The 24,982-nt window shown below is 42.1% G+C and overlaps 4 protein-coding genes across 4 annotated transcripts in view; 1 reads left to right on the top strand and 3 right to left on the bottom strand.

The window, feature by feature from the left end:
* Window positions 1-238: 238 nt before the first annotated feature.
* T265_04989 (hypothetical protein) lies at window positions 239-6,414 on the bottom strand (the record flags this gene model as incomplete). Its single annotated transcript, XM_009169879.1, has 5 exons — window positions 239-421; window positions 467-552; window positions 1,191-1,325; window positions 1,366-1,420; window positions 6,310-6,414. 5 exons carry the CDS (start codon window positions 6,412-6,414, stop codon window positions 239-241), a joined length of 564 nt encoding a protein of 187 aa, XP_009168143.1.
* Window positions 6,415-16,932: 10,518 nt separating this feature from the next.
* On the bottom strand, window positions 16,933-18,822 carry T265_04990 (hypothetical protein; the record flags this gene model as incomplete). The annotated part of the gene is made up of 2 exons (XM_009169880.1): window positions 16,933-17,073; window positions 18,700-18,822. The coding sequence occupies 2 exons, from the start codon at window positions 18,820-18,822 to the stop codon at window positions 16,933-16,935; spliced, it is 264 nt and encodes an 87-aa protein (XP_009168144.1).
* On the top strand, window positions 18,532-19,106 carry T265_13656 (hypothetical protein; the record flags this gene model as incomplete). Its single annotated transcript, XM_009169913.1, has 2 exons — window positions 18,532-18,640; window positions 18,967-19,106. Coding segments are annotated over 2 exons (249 nt in total), but the record flags the coding sequence as incomplete, so codon positions are not given.
* A 4,934-nt stretch (window positions 19,107-24,040) lies between these two features.
* Window positions 24,041-24,982, bottom strand: part of T265_04991 (hypothetical protein) — a gene marked incomplete at both ends in the record, with an annotated part of 9,472 nt that continues 8,530 nt past the window's right edge. Inside the window, one exon of the mRNA XM_009169881.1 lies at window positions 24,041-24,837. Within this exon, the coding sequence (XP_009168145.1) occupies window positions 24,041-24,837 (797 nt within the window). The remainder of the gene's footprint in view (window positions 24,838-24,982) is intronic.

The raw sequence follows: 24,982 nt of genomic DNA on the forward strand, positions 1-24,982 counted from the left end.
CATGAAAACGGATAACGTTTAGTATGATTGGCTCTTAGCAAGAAATTTCGCATTGCGAAATCGGCTCCTTTTATTTGTATTTCTGGGGCAGAAATAGAAACATCGAACGTTTTAATCCTGCTCTAACCCTGTTGTCAACCCAAAAGGCAATTACGATAATAAAAAAATACTTCGACTGCTCACACATTAAATCTCTAGGTTGTTTTAATTCGCTAAGCGTGTATTGCTCAAACTGTTTCTATCTCGTCTTATGCGTCTGCTGCCTATTTTGATGAGATACAAACAAAGGCAAAACTTTTAATGCATGAGGCACATTTTTCCGTCCTTGGGAGATAGAAGCACTGATTGCGAGACGCCTTGTTCTCAACCTGGCGTCTAGCAAAATACTTTTGCGCGTGTGAGATGCGTATAAATAAATAATCTCAAAAATCAGAGTTCATATTTTTGTTTTTGAAAGTTTAGACACTTTGTCATGAGTTAAAAACGTCTCAGATGATCCTTGATCAATGTAAAGCAGTTTGTATGTGTTTTGTGCGTGCTTTGACTGGGGCGCTGAGTCCTGCGAAGGCGCCACCAAATGTCATTGGATGTGTCAACCATCAATTTGTATAGTTTTCACACTATTCCCATCAGTCTTTATGTCAGCTAAAAGACCGCAGACACGATGTGTTTTCTTCAGAAAGAATTTATGCATGCATTCCTGATAACTTCTTGGCAAACATCTTCAGCTGAGTGCATACGTTTACAAGTGGGAGCACAAATTTTATAGAATAGCAATCTGCTTCCACTGTTTTATTTATTTCCAGGGATCTATCATTTTCACTTGCACCCAAAACATTAAGAAGGATAGTGCTTAAGTTCGGTCTAAAGAAGGCCAAACAATGTGTACGCCTCAGAATCTCTTTCTTGGCCGCAAAATTGATAACGTAGACATGGAGTTAATCCCGAAGCGTTTACATTACGAAATTACTTTGTGGATGACATCGCTTTGTGAAGAAGGAATGAGTGTGTACACTCGTGCGATCAACTTTTCTTTTGACTGAAACACATTGTAAATCTGTGTGACTAGTTGCGGTAATTGTATTGTAGTCGCCAGTTTATCGATATATTGCATCAAAACGTCTTAGTCGCAATGACCGTTTATGTAAGGATCGCCCCCCCCCCCAAGAGATCTGATCGGAATGGCTCACTTCTAAGCAAAGTTTCTGTTATGTAACAAACAAGAATAATCGATCGATCGATCAGCTGTAGCACACTTTCGTTGCCCAACTGTAATGCCATCAGAGGGAAGCATGAAGACTGGGATACTGCCAGGTTGCCCAAGCCTAAACAGAGGAAGTTGAGAGGCAGAGGTTGGGTTCTAACCGTGAACATTCTGGTCAGTAACTTCGCGTTCTATCCACTGAGCCAAACAAGTGAACTTGAATAAAACGTACAAATTCAAGCAGAATATAGATTTTTTTGAGAATGTTTTAAAAGTGTAACTTATCTCAGTACGCAGCATACACATAATTTAACGGGCCACAAATGCCCAAAGTTTTCTAAATGTTATTTGGTGAAACATGTACTGCATGTCTGTTCTTGTTGTCGGCGAGGAAGACTGTACTGTTCTCTGTCATTTGCCGTCTCACCTTTTGTAAACCATTTGGCCGGAGATTCTTTCATTGCCCGAAAAACGATCAGTTATGTTAAACACGCTTTCTCTGACACAGGAAAGTCAGGATATGCATTATAGCGGAACGTAAACCAAAATCTTCAGAAGTGACCTTCAGTTTGAAGTAGTAAATGTCGATCGACTGCACCCAAATTGGATTAGGTAGCGTTAAATTTTCGATTATTCGACATCCAGTTTCAATAGTACTTGTGGCGTATTAATCCGTTCCACATTTATCCGTAAGGCTAAAGTTTAATTTCATTCAGATGTGCCTATCATTTCACAGTTAAAGTATTTGTGCGAATTCAAACTGTTTCACTGTGCAGGTTTTAGAAGGGCAGCTGATGCTGGTATCTATGGTCAAAGCAGTGTGCTTAGTTAACTCAAATAACCTGTGATTTATATCTTTTTTGAAGATAAAGCGAACAGTGCCTGCCCCATTTTATTGTTTGAATGCGATAGCATAATGTAAAGAGTCCTCCGATATTTTAATGTTTGGCGTTCCCAGAGACGTGGTTTGAAGGAACCGCAGCTATCCCGTCTGCCTGGCTATTCATGAACGGCAGACGGACAAATTTCTTGCAAGATGAGTAGCCGGCTGTTAATAGCATCAATATTCTGTCGTTTAACCCCAAAGTGATCTTTGAAAATAATACGTGAGCCCAAAATCATGTGGCGTAATCGTGCACCTATGGAAAAATGATTGCCGTTCCGGCAAATAGCTTCAGGTGTACACTAGGTTGGTCTTGACAGGGATCCAGTGAATGCAACTAAGTTCCCCGTTCATAATCATTTTCCTAAACATCGTGTATTCCACAAGGCCGCTTTGTGTTTCGGTTGTTAAGATAATCGAGATATCATGATACACTCTCTAGACGAAGGGTTTTGAGCAAACTTGCCAGAAGTGTGCCACATCCATACTTGTGGTCTTTTATTTGCCGAATCGAGTTTTATGTTTTCACCGCTCACTTGTTGCAGGTTTATATTAGTTCATTAATTGTCCCTGTGATATTCTCAATTGCATTGAACTGTCATCCATGAGGTGTGGGCGATCATATGAGCGATCATCAAAGAACCCAGACCAGATAAACCTGAACAAAAACCGCATTACATGGCGCATTTCAGCGCCATGTTCTCCTGAAGCTGACTAGAACAACCGTAACTAGCGGCTTTGAACTGAGCTTTAAGGCNCTCCACCTTATTCCCAGTATGGGTCTTCAACTAATTTGTCGCCTTTTCCGATTGGTTTCATGTTTTGGCATGAGTCAAGTGGCAATGCTGTCAGGTCCGAAATATGAGGTCTTTCACTAGAGTGTCTCTATTCAAAGATATCTTTTGGGATCATACACATGAATTCAACCTGTATTCTCCAACCACTTGAGTGCATTTATTTACTTAATTCTGGGATAACCTGGAGGCTAATAAGTTCGTTGGGGAAAGTAAAGGCTACTTTCTAGCGAACGCATCAAGGTTCAATTGCACGCTTTTCAGCTTCATCAGCAGGTGTTATCGAAGTTAAGTGGGCTCTGAACTGCACATCAAGCAGCCGAGTACCCGTGCATCCACTCGAACAAATGTTCATGAACCAGTGAGTAGCGTCATTTATGTCCTAGCCTAATCGTTTCTGCTTTGTCCTTACCACTTGTGAGGAAAAAAGACCATGTCTTAGTGAGTGTTAGATAGCCTTGCAAAAATTTAGAACACCCATCTGAATGCTGGCAAGTAGTCAGCTTTGATTCATGGTCAGAAGTGAAATTTAAATGATTCCTGCTTTTTTGAGTTGCAGAACGCCCTCTGCCATCGGTCATGTTGACCGATAAATTCCATTTCCTAGTCCAAATGAGTGCACCAATACTCTGTACGGATGATGCCAAGTTCAATGCAGACGAATTGCTGATAATCAGACAATCTGGCTCACTAAATAAAACAACGGTTATTGTCACCACTCGTAAACTTCATGATTTAGTTTCGCTCGGTAGGTGATAGCTACCATCACATAGAAAACTCGAAGTTCACAAATTATATTCACTGAAAATCATCCCTAGCGCTCATATGCTTGTTTGTTCCCATTAATTCACACGAGAACTCCCTGAAATTGATTGTTACGATTCAAGTGGGTGTACGGATTCGTAAACACTGCGTATCAATTTCGGAACCCAATCGATGTGACTGCCAAAAACTCTCGTGTTCCAGATAGCGTACTTTAGAGGGCCACTTTATCGCGACACATGGATTTTTAATCGCTTTACTATCCGCTTGACATTGATCCTGGATAAGTGTTTTCAGGTGTTATCACGGGAATACATTCCGAATTCATTTTATGCAAAGTGAAGTTCAAGCGGTAAGCTTGTTGATTTGTTTTCTTGTTCACTTCCAATCTTATTTCTGAATGAAACTATGACTCGTGTTGCTCGGTTCTTCTATCGTCACGGACATTAACCGAGCCTTGGCTCGGGAATGTTTACATCTCTGTAGACCGGTTTGCCGCACTGCGAGAGGTGCAAGCCACTGTGGTCCAGATGTTCTGTACTCTTGTCAAGTGTTTGGTACTCATTACCAATAAAGTGTATCGCAATATCAATAACAATTTATTACCATGTATTTACTGCGAGAATTCTCCTGACCTGATTCATCGATTAGGATATTCTTCCGATCACCATTTCCAATGGTTTCGTCTGTGGCTATATGTCCTAGGTGAATTTCACTTAGCCAGAGGTCGTTTCAGTTCAAAAAACGTATTCACCTTCGTGCTTCCTGCTGACGTTTACCAGATGCGCACATGTTAACTGTGATGTATTTCGGTTATGGAGAGAGTAAATTCTCCAAGTATATGTTCCTAATTTGAAGTCTACGCTGATACATTCGAAAGCCAGGCGGTTGTGATCCACAAAACTCACAGGAAACGCTCGCCGGTCTGGCGCACCGTGAAGGCTGTGGCCTGTTAAACTTTCGCATGTAACCTCGGGATGATTGCGATCACACATATACAAAGGTCCAATTATCTGCGTAGCCCCAGTTGAGTTTGAAGTCGTCATAAAAATGAACCAATACATACTACTCAGTATGTCATCCATACACAATAATGCGCAACAAATTGGATGATCAGTGTGGTTCTGAAGCACGATAACACCTTTACTTGATCGTAAACTCGCTGAACGTTCTGCACTGCATCAATCTTCTACTCCCTGGTAAGCAACATCATTTTTTTCAAGTGAAATATTTAGAAAGTTTGCACTCCGTTCAAACTCCGTCCGCTCCGTTTCCCATTAGCGAAGTTTTGCTAAATAATATTTGTGGAATTAAAACTAATTCATTCTTGCGGCAAGCTCACAAGTACGTCAAGAAATTTAACCCGCTAAGCCGTAGCTATATTGGGGAGCAACAGGTTCGTTGAGAGATAGAAAACTGCAAAGTCAGGCTACTAATTGGTCATTGGAAGTTCACTCACACATTCTACCCCGATTAAGAATATTTACATGGTTCGTTTATCTCAAAAAGATGATGAGAGCTTTGCAACTGGACTGTCCTGGTCTGCGAAAAAACATAGTCACTTTTTGCTATCTAAGCCTCCAACATTCTGCTCAATGGTACGCAAGATATTACTTTGTTACAGCCCAGCAGCAAGGAGCATACCTGCCATTAGAGTTTTGGACTTGCACTGATTCCACTGAAACGGGTAAATTATTTGGGCTTTGTGGATAGGGCTCCATCAAGAGGTTTGCAGCCGTGTCCAACAAATTTACGGTTGTCAAACAAATGGTGGATCTCACACACGTTGACAGACCCCAGGGATTTCTCAGTGTTATTCGAAAAGTTAGTTTTGGCCATTTTTATCCAGGAATATGCATGTGGATGTGATTGCATAAAAGCTTTTGAAGTGTGAAATGTACCGAAATGATTGAGAGTGACGTAAATGAAGTATTAGGAAACAAAACAACGTGCTTAATGTTTTAATCAGGATCGGAAAGTTTCATGTAAATTAACCCGGGGTTGTTATGAAGTTGGACGCTGACATAAAAACCTTGAAGATTTGCGGTATTGTTGATACCGTTTTTGTTGATATTGGTGAGCCTTTTCTGCCAAGAGTAAATCTGTGTACTTGAATCTCCATAACACAATATTGGAAACCTGAGGTACTGAAGTGCCCGAAGCAGCACAATGGTTAAAGAATAAACGTATTGACAGAAATGTCCGCGGTTTTGGAAAAAACCCCAGTCTCTTCTCCCCTCGTGTCAAGCAGCATCTCACCCCTAGTCCTTTCTTCTGCTCGCATGGAAGCAAGGTTTCGAAGGCCTAACTCGTTTCTCCCACCTAGTGGTGTAGCAGTGTTTTATTCATTTGGTGTTCTCCAAAGCGCAAGTTTTCAATTCATAGTATGTCTCACTGTATTTCCCCTTATATATTTTTATCATAGTAAGCCATTTAGTAAACAGAAAGATGTTGACTTAATGGCATGAACGTTTTTTACCACAAAGTTCCCTTGATATCCGAGTTCACTCTACCCAGAACAAGTACAATTAGTTTATATTCACCGTTTTTTCTATTTAGAATATCCTTTTCCACTGTTGTCTTGATTGTTCTCTTACGCACACACTGAAATCAGTGGTCAAATGGGCAAATCAAGCTATCCTGTAATAATTAGCTTGTCTTCTGACGTCTGTGGCGTGACTACACCACCAATGCATGCACAGTTCGCCTTTACTGTCCCGTCGGATATGATGAGTACTTTTGGAACCAAGCCTCCATATTGAAGTACTCATACTAAATGAAGACCTTCCAGACTGGCTTACTCAATCGGCGCGTCGTCGGAGGAAACCAGTATCGTTACTCAGTCCTCATTTGAAATGTTGGGTAATACATTACACTCATGCTTGTTTCTTGGTTGAAGAAAGTGCAGTTTGTTCATACTGGATGCCAGAGACGGATATCAACCCCAGCTATTCTCAAAAGAGCAACACCTGAATAGAGTGCATCTGCTTCTGTGTGGAAATAACCACAGGTTATGGACTACAATGAGAGCAGCCACAATCTGTTCGCGTTTATCTGACCATGCAGCCATTCTTATCAGGCTAACCAGCCCAAACTAAGATCGTCTTTCAATAACCTAAACTTTCACAGAGGTAGGTTTTATCTCCTATAACGGAAAGAAAAACAGATAACCAGGCTTATTTCATCCCGAAGGGGAATAAACGTGAGATAGTTTTGATCGGACTTCTATATTCAGGTAGATTATCTTCTAAAGGTTACCTTGAGTGGGCTTCAAGTAGGGGTTCACCAAATTCAGTTTGTTCTTTTGCAATTTTTTCTGCCCATTTCGTCTATGCGGTTTCGCGAGCACAGCGGATTTCTTGTAAAACAGATTTTCTATTCACTATGGTTAGTCCAAAACTGATTCGATAGACGTAAGCAAGCATACTTTCAGGAACATTCTGTACTGAAAACCGAGAATAAATGGAATTTAGCTGAATCTCTCGTTTATGATGCTTTAAGCAACCAAATGTGCTCATGGTGTTTCATTTAGCGAGACATTCGAGGTATCGCCAAACACGTACAGACGTAATACTCTATTCACGAAGGAAAAACGTCTCCAATGTCATGCCAACTGAAACAAGAGGTGGCCCTATGCAGCACATTCAGTTACTTAGAAGCTTCATAAACGAGAGATTCAGCTGGCTTACAGGTGAGTCAAACGTCAAGACCAAATTGAAATGCAAATGAATGCATTTGTCAATAAAACGGTATTCTTTTCAAAATAACCCCAAGGTTACCACAGTATTAGAATTCTTATCAGCTCAATCTCAAATATTTAGGTTATTCTGGCCTTGGATTCTCGTGCTAACCGTTCCTCTTAATTAAATTTGTTATAAATCAAACCACATTTACTTTCTTGAGTTTGCTCTCCAAATTATGTTGATACTCAGGCCTCTATCTGTCCGTTTGGGTCGAAAGCCCTTGCATAAAAAATCACAAGTAGAACCGGTCCCATTCCTGAGTATACTGCTTGTAAAATATAAAGTAATGACGAATCGAGCTGAACTGCACTAGTGATATAAACATACGTGTCTTGATTCGTTTGTCGAGGTCTTTGCTTTCTGTTATTCATAACTATCACTTCACAGAAGTAGCAAGCACGGAGCCAGTGGCACAAATCCATAATGCTCGCTACCTCGAAGCATGAATGATTGTCATTCCGTTTTGATCTCCCTGTATGCAGAACTACTCAAGAAGCAGGCGGACGCGAATATCGTTAGCTCGTGTGTGCCACTTGGTTGCTACTCTGTTCGCCGAGCTTAGCAGCTGAATTCCAAATGTTTAGTCACCAATCAGAATTGACATCTCCAGTGAGTACTGATGCGTCAGTGTGTAAGCAATCTGAAATCAAGCCCAGTGGTCCGCGGATAACAAAATAATATGCTATTCTCGCTCAGAAATGCTTGAAATTAAATGTGAAGGAGAGTGCTCTCAGTCAAAACGGGTAGTCATACTTAAAAGATTAGGAGCATGTCAAGCTGCTCTTGCAACTGGTTGAAGGGGATTTGGAAAACTCGGACCGTTTTAATCCAACGTAAGAGGCTCATAGGGCAAGCAACGACAGTTTCATCTATTTAGAAGTCCATGAAACTGTCTGATCAGACGACATCAGCACTAACCGACTGAAGTTGGTTGGAGTCCGTCGAAACCGGTCTGATTTTCGTGGCAGCATTCAGGAAGTTTTGGAGGACTGGTTGCTCACCGGCAGCCGCAAAAAATTTCCGGACCGTACGTTTGTGACTGTCTATGTAGATGAAGTGCCATCGGCTACTTTTCGTCAACCCGACAGTACCCTTTCTGGAGAAACGTGGTCTTCTAGCACTTTAAAACGAAGACATCAACAAATGTGGGATGATGATTGAACGGTCTACGACGAATTGGCCTCAGAGTTTGTTGACTCGCTTGACTGACCAGTCGATCTGGTTTCTGTGCCGTCATGCTCCTTAACTCTTGGAGGGCACTCGTCCGAATTGCCGGATCATCAAAAGGGTAACATAAAACGAGTGCGGCACAAATAGTTCGTCTGCGAGAGATGAATGTTAGACTATAGCTCACTTCCCTACTTTGCCCATCTTCGTGTTTTATACTGGTTTTGGCATTTCTACGCATCTTTTCATTCTTCTAACCCCTATTCGCATTTCCATGTGTGCACTTTTGGTACTCCGGTCTACAAACTAGTGTAATTCAGGGGTGAATTTAACATATGCAAACGCCAAGGCATTTAGTTAACCGTAAATGCCGACTCGACAAGGGCGAAGGCAGCAATAGTAGAAAGTGTTTTGCACGCAGCAAACTAGTGCATATGAAAAATCCCCCTGAATATTTTTTTCTAATGATAGACAAAATTCATGAAATCTGGACAGTAAAGGAGGCCACCAATGGATGGCCCGAGTTATGATTTCGCCACGGTACAGAGAACACCTTATTCCGTTGATCTTTGTTTATTTGTGATTACGGGAAAGCTCCACTAGTTTCAGCTGAGCATTATTTCTCCAAGTGAGTCACATTTGTACTCGAAGGCCATAAAGTACTGCAAAGCTAGTTTATCAGAATGATAACAAATATGCATCTCATGAATCAGCGACCTCCAAATCGGACCTGCCGGCCATCAGGTAGCTGCCAGGCAGTGTTATCAACCCACACTGAAAAAGGACATGTTACCCCGCGTCGTTTGATTCCAACAGTATGTCAATTTTGCTGTGGACACTAACACTTGGAGTGTATTCTTCAATTAAAACAAGAGAGGACACTGAGGATTCCCTGATGAGGACTGTTCCAAACACTTTATGAAGCAAAAAAATTAACAAAGAATATTGCAGTACCTCTGTTCCCTTCATCCTGAATATGCACTCCTAGTGCGTACACTTCCAACAATAAGGGTTTTTGAACGGAGCCCACAAACTCCCACTTCATAAAGTGCACGAGCTTTTTTATGCTTTTAGGAAACATTCTACTATTCACCTAAAATTTCACATAGCTTTTCCAAAGTTCAACAGCTATGCGATGGCATACTTTCAACCCTAAGCGTTACCTATTAAGCTAAGTATGAGAATAGAACAAGCACACGTCTCCTTTGTTGACTGAGACAGGGGTCCTCCCATTTGGTCTCCAACACATCTGTCTAGAATGTTTTTCCTCACGAATACAGTCACATCTTAAGACTGTAGGTGTTTCCCCCAAAATACCGACAGAGTGTGATGTTTGCCACCAAAGTAATTCAGCTATTTTGAAACCGACTTGGTGTCTGCTTGACACGTTTGTTCCCACTTCCAATGTGATCACCGGTCAAATTACAGTTCATTCTCTGAGCGGATCCCATAAGTCATTAGCCATAAGCTTAGAATTCAACAAGGGCGTTATCCGATCCCGGAAAGCACGGGTAAGTAAGCATGTTCTGCAATATCACGGCCGATCGGATCTGCGTAGAGGGTTTTGAACATGCAACCCCCTGGTTGGAACATGCAGGTCACCAAACTCCAGATCACTCTTCTTCCTAACAGTTTTCACAGCAGATCAATTTGATTTCGGGTGTGATTCTTAATCAACCTGGTACCTGATTCATTCAGACGTTTACCTGAATACTGGAAAACAACTTATTTTTGCGATTAGTCATCGATCATTTTTGAAGTAACTGACAGTTACCATGGAATTAAGGGCTTTTAACGGAAATGTGGCTGTGTTTCTCAAAGTTTGACTAAAACTGCCTTTTCTAAATCTCGGTTTAACGGTTTTGCAACCTCAAATAAAATTCAACCCAGCTGCTGGCACAGTAATCTATCTCAGAAAGTAGGATTTGAATTGTCAACCAAAAAACCAGCGTATATTTCATTTATCTCCCAAGCCTTTGGGATTTATCTGCTTTGGGAAGTAACTATACTGGATTTAGAGGATAATTCACCTGTCTCACCGAGGGTGAGAGTTTGCCTCTCAGGTGTGATCTTTTCATTTTCTATAGTGAATTCAAAGAGGATGTATGAGCTGCTTGGATAAACGCCGGTTATTGTTAAACTTTTTGAATATTCTGACAGAATTTTCTGCATGCCCTTCGAACGAACAGCGAACAACGAAGTCAGTTTTGAGCACGTTTAGGGATGACAAGCGGTTAATAAGGCTTCCAGATAAACAATAAAAAGTGTGGAGCTTCCGGATTGATTTGATTAGGTACATGGTTAGGCTGTGGTATGAAAAGAACTGTTTCTAAGGGACTGGAGCTTACCGTGGTGTGACGGTTTTTAAAATTCTTCGGACTTTGAGCAACACTAAAGGGTGCACGCGTTACAATCACACAGCCTTCATTAGCAGGTTGGTGAGTGGTCAGAGGTTTGACTAACAATCTCTTTTTCCTCCAGTTTGGTGTCGGAACATGTGTGGCGACTTGCTGTTTAGAAATGTAGGCTGCTCTGGCGGTCTTAAACCAGTCCTGCGGTTAGGCTTTTGAGCCAAAGACTGAGTGAATACACTAATGGTCCTCTTACCCAGGTTTGGATGCCCTTACAGTATATATAACCATGAACTGTACATTTACAGATGATCTCGTGCCATACTGACAGTTCCGTAGTGCCACCAGCCGAATGCAGCAGGTGGGTAAGCTATAAGAGTCTTCTTACTGCCTCCCATCATCCTCTTTCACAAATATGTTCTTCTCGGTACGCTCCAACAATAAGGTATTCCTCGGAAACTGATGAATATCATGCACTGTTGTATATAGACATTCGTGGGAGCATGAATGTGCAAACAGTACCCGACAAGAGCGTCCACTCTCTCCGTTTTTATTTAGTTTCATCGCTGATGGGATAATGAAGTGAAAACTATAAGTTCTCCAGAACCTTAGCATTCAGATCTCTCTGAGTGAAAACCTTGCCTACCTGGAATATACAGATGACACTGGTTTCATTTCTGAAAACAAGCAGGAAGCGCAAGCCTTACTCGAAATGTATATCAATGTTATTCACTCCTTTGGCAAGTGCTTCGCTCCCACCAACTGCAGTGCTGTGCTATGAGAGGTACTTTCTTTGAGGGATAGTGGAAAATCTGAAACGCTATTGATTTGACGGTAGTGTAATAGACGAACTTCAAAGGCCAGAACTGCTCATGCCAATTAGCGCTAGTTGTGACATCAAAAAGGCATATCGCCTGGTCTCAAATTACGTATACATTACACCACGGTATCGGCTGTATTGGGTACGATTCCGAGACTTGGCCAGTTGGGGCGGAGTATCTGAGATGTCTATAGGATTGTGACCATCAGCACCTCGAAACTACAGCTGAAGTCAGCTGAAACCTGCGAATTGGGAATTGAGCAGGAGAAGGAATTTGGTGAATTACTCAAAGACTGCATCCACCAAAGCAAGGAGAGCGGTTAGACCATGTACTACGCATGCTAGCTTACTGCCTGGTGGAAAGGGTCTCGTTTTCCGTGCCTTGTTTGAAGTGACCTAAACCTAGAGGTCGACATAAACTGACATGAAATTAAGGACGTTATTAAAGGCTGGGATGTCATTTGTACTGTACACCTCCAAGATGAAATCAAGCAACTCTCCCTGTGCCTTGCTAAAGACACTAAACAATATGACGACCAACCGAAATCAGTAGTGTTCATGTTGTCAGACTCTATCCAGATTGCCTGACTGCGTTTTGGAGGAGCAGGCACCTGAAGTTTTTTGGTAGGATAATCCTGAGTCTCCTTCCACGTCCTTCTTTTCATTTTTGATTATAAGACTTCAAGTAACCGAAGTTTTATTTTCATTCTTGGAATTATCATCAATGGTGTCAATGATAGTATTGAACAAAATGTACAAGGCGGTGCCCTAGGTAAGTATGCTCGGGCTGGCCCTATGCACTTAATGTCCAAGGTGTGTGAACGAACAAGTGAGCGCTTTCTGTCTGTCTCAAAGAAGTTTCACTTTGGTGTTTAAGTACAAAATAGGATTGATGGAATTTCACTGGCTTAGTCTGCCTGATTTACGCCAAAAGCAGTGATGGTGGGGGGCTTATTGTCTATGCACCGAGAGAAATTCGGTCCCGATACCGATGACGAAAGAAGTTGGTGAGGAAATTGACAAAATAGGTCAACTAAGATGTTGGTTAAGGTTTCTGGTATTCTAGAAGTTCTTACAGTGGTAACACCTTTGCCATATTAGAGCTTTTTTGGACGAAGAGTCGGCGGAGCAAGGTGGAACACCAGTTAAGCCGCCCTTACAAAGAAGAAGGACTAAAAATTAGCATTGTCCCATGATCTTCTAAATATTGTTTGTTTTGATAGAAAAAAATGTGTGCCGATGAAATTCAAACGGGATTTCTCACTCGATTTTATAGCGCATGGGGAATCTTAATTCACTAGAGTGAATCAACGCTCCGTAGTTTCCCATGCAGGAAGCTTTAGCCCGGGTAAAGAAAGGTACAATGAACTACCGACCCTGCTAATTTGAAACCTGTGCTCTGAGTGTTATTTATCATTCTGTTGTACAATTACCCTCTTCGATTACTTGAATTTTTTCAGCTAGCGATAACCTATTCCACGTTTATGCAACTTGTATAAAAACATTTTGAACGACAGACATAATAAACCTTACAATCAGATGCCAGTTTAGTCGTGACTATATTTTTGCCAACGAGTCTGTCTTGTGTGCCCTTGAAAGCAATTCGTTTTTATTAATGTCTAACCACCACATTATCCAGTCTGTTTTTTCAAAGTACACTCCAAATCAAACTCTCGGACCATCACCCACACTTCGAAAAACCGAATCCGGAAGTGTATTCTGAATAGGCACATCTCCGACCATTTCCGGCATCCTACTCTAGTAACTTGGAGATGTGAGTCTGTCCATAACTTTTGTCTGCACTGATATTCTCTTCTGGGAATCGTTTCAAATTAGTCGTACTCAAGAAAGAGATTTTGAAAACAACAGATCTACTGAGTCGGGGATAAGTCCATACTCAAAATGTGTGCCGTCTAAAGTAAGTCGGCATATTCAGGCTTAAAGCCCCTTGCGCAAACTTCTTGAAACATTGTAGTGGTAGGCATACGCGGCGAACAATAAAAAGCCTTTGGACTAAAAATGATGTACATTCCGGCTGCCGCCATTTTAGCGAACAAACAGTGTTGTCACAAAGTTGGCATCACCATCCGTCCAGAGGGCTCAACAGATTAACCAACGACAAAAATGGTCTTAACAACGCAACCATTGTGTGTTCAATCACTGTGCTTCAGACGTCCCACTTCTATTGTGTCCTTTTTCAATTGTGAGGAATTCTGTATTGCCAGCCGGTTGAAAATCGCTGGAAAATTTCTAATACCCGGTGTCCACCAAATTCCATCCAATTGCACGCTGTTGGGAGTGTCAGAGCAGTTGGTACTTAGCGTTGCAACTCCTACAATGAAGGCTTCTAGTAATTCATTTCATTGTGCGTGCAAGGCGCAGAGATCTACCAAGGATGATTTAGCCTGTCCTCATCAAACCATTTTGAAAACTTGAGACATCAGAAAAAAGTACTTTTGGTTGTGACATACGAAATTTAGCACCGTTTTTTACATCCAATCAAACATGGACACTCCCTCTGGACAAACGTTCCGGTGCGTACATCGAAAAGCCGTCTTGTTGCTCGTATACAACTACATAACCGATCGGAGACAGTATGTTCGGAGTTGTAGCAAGTTGTAGCAAGTTGCCTGAGAACATCATAAACGAGCGATTCAGCTGGGTTCCAGGTGGGTCTCTGGAAAAAAAACAAATTAGTTTGCAAGTGAGTGTATATTCGCTAATTTCGTGCAATTTGGTTTCAAGTAGAACATAAGGTTGACGGAAACCCGGGGACTGCGTCGACCTGATGAGCCCCCAAGAAGGGCGAAACCGGTCGTGGGCTGTCGATGGATTTTCAGCAACCTTGTGAGTAGTACATTACAATGATAAGTTGTACACTTGTTGACGGAAGTGGCATACCAAAATCAGCTGTTCTTTTACCATTTCTATTCGCTTTCTACACAAACTGTTTGAAAACTGACCACCAGTACATCTTGATAAAACATGCAGAAGGCATGGCTGCTTGCAATCTGTATTCTACAATATGGCGCAACTTATTTAGCTGACCAGGATATTAAGGCTGTGTGCCGGTAGACAAACTATATCAAGATACACACTGGTGTTGTCTGGCCTTTTAGGACCCCAACAGCAATTAGCCATTCGTTGTATGTCACTTCCGGGTTTATGGAATTTGCATTCACATCAACCTCGTTCTGACAGAATTATTTTGGTGAGTCCACACTAAATGATGAAAGAACTGGACTTGAGTTTCGCTCTTATCAGTTCTCATCAGCAGTACCTATCCTTGGCCTTGTCCACGTTCGAACTCCGGATATTTCACATGTGGGATGAGTGTGTTAGCGCACTCCACCAGTGCACACTGGATGCACCTAACTTATCGGATCCGAACAAGGGATGATGTTCACAGTTGAACAATACGATTTTTCTGCCTGACGGGTTGAATGACGACCCGGTAACTGTTCTAGTTATGTTGGTAGATTGACTCACCTGCCAGCAGTTCTCGGTTGGCCCAAACGGCGGAGGCTTGGACCATTTTCGCTTAGTTTTAAGTGGTTTCTGAATTTGTAGAATTCGCGTTTGTATCACTCTCATCTAAGGATTTCTCCTTTAATCTATCTTCGGTAAGTTTACACCAGAGGGGGAAACACTAGACCCTAGTTTCGCTCTTTTTCTAGCTAATTATCATTGCATATCGGTTACCTCCAGCAAACTGTAAAATATAGTTGTGTTGTGATCTCCTCTGACGAATTTAGATTGCGTATGTCGACCAACCCTTCCCTGGAATTAAATGTCTGATCTATTGCATACGACGAATGGCTTTCTCAGGTTTTATTAATTAAATGATACAAACTTTCATACTTGCAGTTACCTTTTGCGTTGTTTACCCGTCGTTTTCGGCGAACCACTGAAAAGCGATTGTACTGTCATCAAATGCTGTGGTCAGCCCTTGTCGACTCCGGGTAACATAAATTAAGATTTCCTAAAGGGTAAAGATGTTTTCGAACATTACTCACTAACACTTACTATCTCATTTATGGTATTTCGTAATAAAGTATACTGTACTATCCAAATACTTGTGCCGAGTTTCGGAACAAAATTTGCCGAAAAACCTGAGAGTTTTCCTACCGAGTAACTTGAAGCACATGCAAAACATGGCGGTTAAGTTTACACTAAACGTTTTCTATCTTGAATGTGGCTTAAGGTTGGAATTACAAAATTTTAGTGTGGTTAAGTCCATTCAACAGACCTTTGAACAGCTGCTTGAAATGGGCCCCACAAGAATCCAGTCCACAGGCCGGTCCCGGAGTTGGCCCGCTGGAAGCTCAGGTTTGTCGGTCAACATTGCGCGGAGAAAGTGTGAGCTAGGACAGACTAGTGAACTATACGCGTTCATTATTTCACCATCCAAAAGTTAATTGATTAGGTTAATTTCATTATGTTCCGCTTGCTGGGAATAAGGCAAAGATCACAATCGTATCTTCTCCCTTAGTTAACCACTCGGGGAGTTACCATGTCTAACTTGACCCCATCATTCTATTTTTATTCTCCCGATCTCTATTTCATCGCCCACCTGTCGGTATTTTGTTCAGTACTATTCAGTGCTGTATAGTTTAACACGCCGACTGATGCGAACAGAAACTTCGAAAGAAAGCACACAAATTGTTGGGCACAACAGTGACATCTATGCCATTCACACTGTTCTTCATCCAAAGTCAAAAATAGCATACCTAGAAAAGATATAAAAGGCGCGTACTAAGAAGTTCCATGAATCTGCAACAATACGGGATACCATCTTCGTGGTATAAATGGCCCACAGGCTGTGGCATCCACTGTTCCTACACAGTGCTTAGACAGTTTCACAAATTTTGGATTCTTTAGCAATTTTCTATGTGGAAAAGACAGTTCCTATTTAGGAAAGTGTAGTCTAAACAGAGACCCCGACAACCTGTCCTATGATGCTTAAATATCGCCATACTTTTAACTGGAAAGTGCCATCGAATACGTCAGTTTTCTTGTTTTCTTTTCAAAACGGCATTTTCGTGCTCGTTAGATGGTCCCCCCGTTATTCTGAAACAGTTTTAGCCGACCGTTCTTTTGTTTATCTTTCTGGGTTTCTAGCTTCAAGGGCAATTCTTTCTTCTGCTACTGTTTCGTTAAATGTGACGCCAAAAATGGAGGCCTGCGCTCTGTTTTACCTTACATCTGCTACTTCATATTGGGGACTGAGACACCCACAAACGTCATACTGGGATTCCATTTGACGTCTTCTAACGTGTGCAGTGAGCTCTTTGGTCCTTCGTCTTCCTCGGACATCAGTTCGCTAGTCTGGCTGCTGTAACGACCGAACTGCCGAGGAGTTACACAAGGTGAGTAAGGATTTGAATCAGTAAACTCTACAGTAGCGTTAAACCACTTACTTCAGTCAGTGCAGGTGAATCAATAAATGTTGGGAAGCCTTTAAATATCAGTCTGAAAAAATGGATAGTACGGAGAAATAGGTCAAACTATTTTGGTTAAACTTGACATAATTGCTTCCGAAAACGATAATAACAATAAGCTGTTTTATATGTTAATGAAATAACAACGCGTAGCAATTGGATAGGCCTGAGAAAAAACACTGTGAATGGTTTCGATTACAATTGGCTGCCTGTGATGCAATCCGCCCAGTAAGGTAAGTGCAACTGCCGGTTAGAGTTACGTGTCTAACAAGCAATGAGCATTGTGAGCAAGAAGTGGCCTGATACTCATTCAGTCTGCAAAACGGCTGTCTTTGGTAACGACAAGATCACACTTCTAGAACAGTCTACATGAGCGACATCTGTTCTGTCCATTGCTGAGCTTCTTTTAAGGGTGACACGACATCTAATCAGCGAGTCAGTCATCAGATGAACTGCTTCCGCGCCGTGGCAATACGTCGTGCAGCAAATGAAATCGGATGGTCATCGTGGATTTCCGTCTTTCATTTAGATTATTGATAATACCGCTCATCCACTATTTGCTTCTGCCTAAATCTGGCGGTCTCATGCTCATTCTTCGCCAGCGGTATGCTGCGGTGGTTGCAACAAAACCGTCTGCCTTACTCCACAATGTCTTACACATTGTTTTATTCCACATACAACCATGTGGTTGTTCACCCGTAGGACAGGGTCCGTAGTATTGTGTGTACCGATATTCATAGATTTGTGTCTTCCAGTACGATATCTGCGTAACAACATACTGGCTAATACTGTCTGGTTTATTCATACTCAACAAGGAATATCACAATATAGCCTTGCCTGCTACTTAGTGAACATGAAAGCCTGTAACCTTCGAATCCCGTACAATACGGGGTCCCCGTTGTAGTCAAGAAACTGTTTCGAATGCCATGAGTCATTGTGTATTGCGCATGGTTCACCACCATATGAAAGTGAAACCTTTATTTCTTAGTGTGCTTTGTTGCAAAGCCCGAATTCAACTTCCGGAGCGTTTGATCGCGGAAGTTAAGAGAAGTTAAAGCTGTTGTCCGAAATGATCGTGGAATTTGAGGCTCATTTCAAGCTACATTTGCTATTGTGTTTGTTGAGTGAATCATCCATTAGCGCACCGTCAAGCTCCGCCACGTCCCCTAAATACACAGTAGTAATGTCAATTCGGTTGGTAATGAAACGTTTCGCTCAAATTGCACAGCGAAAAAAATAACGATCCTCTATGCTACCTAAGTGACCGAAATTCCTCTCAAAGCAGAACGGATTTATTTATTTTTATGCTTCGTAAACCTGCCGCCATGAATGCAGAAGGTCAATCCAAGTTATGCCATTTGCAGAAATGAACTTTCGACCATATATGGCATATAATCGAACATGGTTAGCGGCAGATAACAAAGGTTTCTGGAATCGTAGCTCTAGCGGCAAAATGTCGTCGCAAGAACCTGCCGGTCATATATTCCAAAAATGGAAGTTCTGCGCTTAAAAAGGTTAGCCATACCCAACTAACTGGTGCCAGTTCAGAAGCTTGCTCCGTTAACACGGAAGAAAAAGAAACCCCAGATGGATAAAAGAATCTGACAGTGGAACCCAGCCGTTCGATTAAGTAACGCACCTTGCGTTCTTTTCTCATGTATCTTCCTCAAATTCGTTAAAGACACTGAGGTTTTTTAAGTTCTTCATTCACGCTAATGCTTTTTTCCCGAGATCGTCCCGAAAGCCGACCCCCACGTAACAATCATACTTGTTATTATGTGTCACATCTTGTCTGTCATAGACTACGTACATTTCCACTTTCGCGACAGGTCAGGAGAGATATTTTACCATCACAGATCTCAAGCCATCTCCAGCCCAGCTGCTGGTAGTGAAGCTAGTCGAGACGATAGTACTGTTCATGCCAAAGTAAGCCACCCAATTGTGAGTGGTTTTACTGGTCATCACATCCGTGGGACGCTTTGAAAAAGCGATCGACAGCTTTCGACCAGACCCATGTTGTCTTACTATTTTTAGTTCGGTCAGGATTCTAGAACACACCGAGCAATAGAGAACATCAATTGGTTCCAGGCAATGTTGCCCAGGCACTTGTGCTCAATCCACTCGACACAGTCTCAGCGCCTGGAAATCTCATTTGTTCTGGCATCCAAAAGCATGTACCTTGTTCCCCATATGAATTATTTGAAATCCTTTAGACTTCCAAGTAGCGCCTTTCATTTTTTCGCCTGGTCATCCGTTTCCCACTGCTGAATTCCCTCAACCGGTATTGACACCGTAGTCAAACAGGACTGTGTTCTTGGTCATACTTATTCACAAGGCCAAGAAATTCTAAAAATCGCCGTATAATTTTGGCGCTATATTGGGCTTTGAATTGCCTGTTAGAACACTTGTCCGGTTCATAGTGACATTTTTCTGGTCAAAAGGCCCTGTAATTCACCTTTCACCCATAGAAATCCCTCAATAAATAACAGTAAAAATGGTTCTGTTCTGTTGAGCTTCCTTATCTGCTTGGAATTTTGCCACCTAACATGGATCCGGCGAGGAAATTGCATTTGTGTACTATTGTACTTGGTATGCCCTGTCTAAAGTACATTGTGTGTGAGTGACTACTTGTTCGGCATCCTAATGAGTGCCGTCATCAGATAAATTCTGACGCACTAATATGCTGTGTAACACTTGTAATTCCCTCAAGACATGAGTGTTTTATGAAGCGCCGGTTTTCACAGTTTCATAAGGCGGTGGAAGAATTATTTGTTTTATTTGATCCTTCATTATGTCGGGGAGGCTGACTGGTTGTTTCATTCTTGTTTAGACTTTCCATTACTAGTGACTTACGCTCTAATGGTTTTTCCGTTTAAAAACAGATATGTTAGCCCGCCTTGTTCGACTATGGTCAAGAAACGATTTTTAGATTGCAAGGCATGCTAAACAGTCTAGCCATATGATTTCTGATTACGTTGTAGCTGAACTGTTCAGAGAAACTTAGCTAATGCAGGAGTTTGTGGACTTTTCGCCACCATAGGATGAGGCATTATCATCATATGGATATTTTCTTCACTTCTCGCGTCGGTATAATTCCCAAAAGGCATCTCACAAACCTGACATCGCGGGTCGTTCAAATATTGTCGCCCACGATTCGTTTGGTCCGTTCTGAATTTAGATTCCGGTGGGGTCATGGTCCCTCGGATTCGATTGGTTTGTTTAATACCTGCTTTTAATTAGTGCTGTTCCTTTGTACCTACTAGCCTGGTGCTCTCCTTGTATGCCTGATCTTTGGTCCTTCTCCTTTGGCTTCAGTGGTCGGTTGAATACCGTTTACTTCCAGTAGTTCTCTTCTTTGAAAATGATTGCTCCGCTTAGAGTTTTCGGGGCTGTGTGGTCCAAATTTGTGGTTAACGACTGTCCCATTACGTCTCGTTTTCGTTTGCTTTTGACTTTTTTCTTCTGATTTGATGGTTCAGCTTTTGCAGGGTGAACATTCCAGTGAGAAAATATCCACACGTTGGCATCCCAATTTCATTTGCTGGTTGGTGGCCGTTGGTGTTCTACAAGCTTGGCGACTAGCATCTCCACATTTTTTCACCTATCGAGGGGACATCATCAAACCAATCCAACCGTGTACCGATGAGTTTCACTCGAGTGATAACGAAACATCTGCAGGCTTACTAGCAAACTGGGTGAATAGATCAACCTGAACAACGACAAGTACATCCAAGCAGTCCTGGTTTGTTCTGTTTAGATGTGTGCCTTCTTACCCTTATTTCCCTTTACTAATATCTGCTCTGGTGGACCTTCGGGGTTCGGGGAATAAGAAAAGAGCTACAAAGCCCCGATACTTTTAGATCCTATCTTTATTTATTAGGATTACTATTGAACTTAGTGGTGATGTAATTCATTTATAGGGAGGGCGGGATATCACACATACCGAGTGCGTTCCCACTCAAAACCATTCAGTAGTCTGTGTAAAAGCAGCCGACCCTTAGAAGTACAATGCAGTTATCCGCAAAATTTTTGAGAGTGGAATAAACTTTTTAGGCCAAAGTATTGAGCGTTGTGCCTAAAATATGCGCATCAGCATCATCTAAGTAGCTGGCTTGAAGCGTACACCAAAATGTGACCCACTGAAGAGGTGAGAATCATTGATCAGTTTGCGTTCTTCTTTATGCCAGTTAGCTTCCGTGGTTGCTGCAGAATCCTGAATGGTGTACTTGAGTATTCGGTGGCTTTGCAAGCAAGATGATTGGTCAAGACTCGAAGAAGTGTTCTGAAGCTTGGGTGAGGAGCGGTGATGATTATTTCAAGCAGTAGAAAGAAAAACGCTGAAGTCAACGACCAAAATATTATGAGCCCGTGATAAGTTCTCGATTATTAAGCGCTTTGGAGGTGAAATGCATTGCTGTTGCCACAAAACCCTCTCTATTATTTGGTCCATATACTTTTAGAGATTTTGCAAATATCCCGTCCAATCTTGCTTGTTGAGAGCTAGAAGCCTGCCGGACCAACTAAATGGGACGACTTAACTGAGGTTCTTCAGCGACACGATAATACTCAGAAGCAGTCTTGTGTTTCATGATACTTGCAAACAATTGTTGGAACCGCATGTCAACGTTTTATTCGGGTAGTGATGAGGTTTCTAAACAAAATCAAAAAACGTTCCAGAATTGGCTTGTTGGTGTGATAATCTTGCATGAAAGAAAAACGGAAATTTTAGGATTTGAGTCGCACTTTAGGCATATGGAAACTTGCAACCGGTTCATTGATGAATGGACAAATTCTTTTTAGTCCTATCGATTTACGTAACAAAGCCGTCATTGATACGTAATTTTAACCAGGTTTGTCATTCGAATTCGATAAGTAGAATAAACTTCCGGTTTTTCGTGTGCGGGAAATGCCTCATAAATCATCAGAATGTTGCGAGTATTTTTAGAGTAACCAGGCAAAATCGAAAAACAAACATGTTGGCTTGAAATAAGCACTACGATACTTCTTGGGCATTTGTTTATATATACTTGCCTAATATCTCAAAAGGATGCCTTTTTGTCGACCGACCGCCAGAAGGTTGCGTTTGTTTGCAATAAAAAAGAAGCCATTCTTATGCACGGCTTTCTATTGCAGGTGTATTCGTGTAATTTTAAGACCACGTTTGCGAAATGTCAGTTAAAAAGCTCTGGGACCGAGGTTTCAAGTTTGCCCAGAAAAACTTTTCCGCCGCGGAAAATGAAGAATGAACCCCCTCAGAACCGTGATGAGCCGTTTGATAACACTCCGCTGAAATTTCCACCAATGATTCTGTTACTTTGGAAACCACAAGTAACCATCCAATCCAGCACTAGTTCTGCCGCGCCAGAAAGGGAGGGGCAAAGGGATCTACCAATGGGAAGGGTGTCGTATTTAATAGCTTCATGTCAGATTTTAGTCCATGGTCTCAAAGAGGCCTCTCTCCAAATTTGGTGCTTCCAATGACAGCTGTTTGCCTGCGCAGAAAATTTGGCCCCATCAAAGTGCAATCTCCTCATGCTGTTATTCGGAAAAGCAAATTCTCTCCCATATGTCGACAGTTTCAATAAAGTTTGGTTCCTTGGGCTTCCGAGCAAAGCTTGAACTCCAGGGTGTCGCTGTGAAAGCCTGTTAGGTCTCGTGTGATTTGAGTGGATCAACAGGGCGTGGTACTTCTGCCAGTGCTTTAAGGAGGTCGTTTTTACGGAAGATTGCCCCTTCTAATAAGCAACTAGCTTCTTGATTCGGCGAGGTTTATATTCCCTTTTCTACCACTGCCGCTGCACTTTTGTGATGTCACGGTCCCCCACATCATCAGCGGGGTTATCGGGTCAACGCTGGTTCATGGCCTGTCGGCGGAATTCGCTCTTCATTTCCGTATGACTGATCTAAACCAGCTTGGAAAGGCAACTTGTTTGCGAAGTTGACCACTGCAATTTACAAGCGACGGTAATTCCATGTATGTTGGATGCACTGCCTATTGAGGTTCGCCTGACTCCACGAATCGCTGCAGTAAGTAGTCGATTCGTCCGTCGCCATTGAAAGCGTTATGGCAGGTGGATTGGCAGTCTTTTAGGAACACAATATTTAGAAACTACCATCGCGTTTGTCGCAACTTTTTATTCCCCAGACCATCGACTAGGGGGAGATTGAGTTGCTTCTTTTCTCCAGAACCACCGTAACCTAGTTCTCACGCCCACGCATGACGACCTCTGGATATACTCTCAAACGTCTGGAAAGCCTTCGAATATTGATAGCCCTATTTGAGGTCTTTTGTTCCAAAGAAATGAAGCAAACTTTAACTGAAAGCCAGAAGTTTGGATTGATTCCCATTCTGCATATCCATCCTTCGTGAAACCGCTGGACTTCGGACTTTGTAACAGCATCCTCATGGTCTCACGGATTCACGGATTGATAAACAGGATCGAGGCTTTTGCTCAAGGTTTACTGTACCACTTTCACTTTTGTCGTTCAACGGCTGAAACGCACATCTGAAAAAAGGTGCAGCATTGCTCTTTAAGTTCTCACGCGGGCGGTATGCTCACCAGGGCAAGAAATCGTGTAAATACGCGTATTCAAGAGGCGGCCTTACGCAGGCCATATAGGTATTTGGAAGACCATTCGTGTAATACGGGAGAAGGTGTGCCGAATCATCCGTAAAATGGCGAATGCCTTTTGGTCTGATTTCTCATGGTGCAATGAGGAGGACAATGTGATAATTAGAATAGTGGTAGGTATCTTAACTACCGAATGTACGCGTAGTATAGAAGTCCGAATATGGACGAATGAATATCGTATATTCTCGAATATCGCGGGCGTACCTTCAATCACATCGTAAAACAAAGGCACATAAAAATACACTAAACAGAATGAACAGAATAAAGTAAATGTTCACCACATCCACCACACGTTGAATGAGCGTGCGGGTGTTTATAGTCTCTAATTGGTTGGAACCTCAACCGTTCAGATCTTCTCAACGTCGGATTTTCAGGTTCAGTGTTTGTTTCATGCTCATCAGAAGCATCTCTAGCATTGAATTCGACCTGATCAACATGCCGTCTGTGACTTGAGAGACCTTCGCGGTTAAGAACCGTGACCATACGATTCCCGTTCCTCCCAATAACAACACCAGTAGATGGACGTAGATCGTTACATTTGAAAAATGTTACGTCGGCAGTCCCAATGCATTCCAGGTTCGTGCGTAAGGATCTCGATTTGAATAGCTCTGCTGGACTCTTACCAGTAATTGAATGAGCAGCATTCTTGTACTGCATCAAGAAATTGTCAATACCTCGGTCAAGATCATGGAAAGTAACAGGGGAAATAGAATTGATGGCAGATTTCAAAGTTCGAACAAAATTTTCAGCAAGTCCATTAGACTGTGGATGACGGGGAGCAGTAAATAAATGACGACAACCAAGTCCTTTCAACCAATATTTGAGAGGTTTCGCTGTAAAGTGTGAGCCGTTATCAGTGACCAAAACAATTGGTACACCTTCACGACTAAATAGTTTCCTCAAAGCATACTGAGTGAACTCAGAATTCGGGGATGTCGTGAGAAATACTTCCGTCCAGCGTGAATAGGAATCCATAACCGCCAGTGCATAATATTTGTTCAAAAATGGACCGCAATAATCTGCATGAATGCGTTGCCGTGCTTCACGGGACAATGGCTAAGGAATCCGTTTGGATGGTTTGGAATGAATTTTATGTGTACAATTCATACAATCCTTAGCCGTACGCGCAATGTTTGCATCCAACTCTGGTCACCAACAAGTAAGTCTGGCAAGAGACTTCATTTT

The sequence above is a fragment of the Opisthorchis viverrini genome (genome assembly GCF_000715545.1).
Source record: "Opisthorchis viverrini unplaced genomic scaffold opera_v5_88, whole genome shotgun sequence".
NCBI classification, from domain to species: Eukaryota; Metazoa; Platyhelminthes; class Trematoda; order Opisthorchiida; family Opisthorchiidae; genus Opisthorchis; species Opisthorchis viverrini.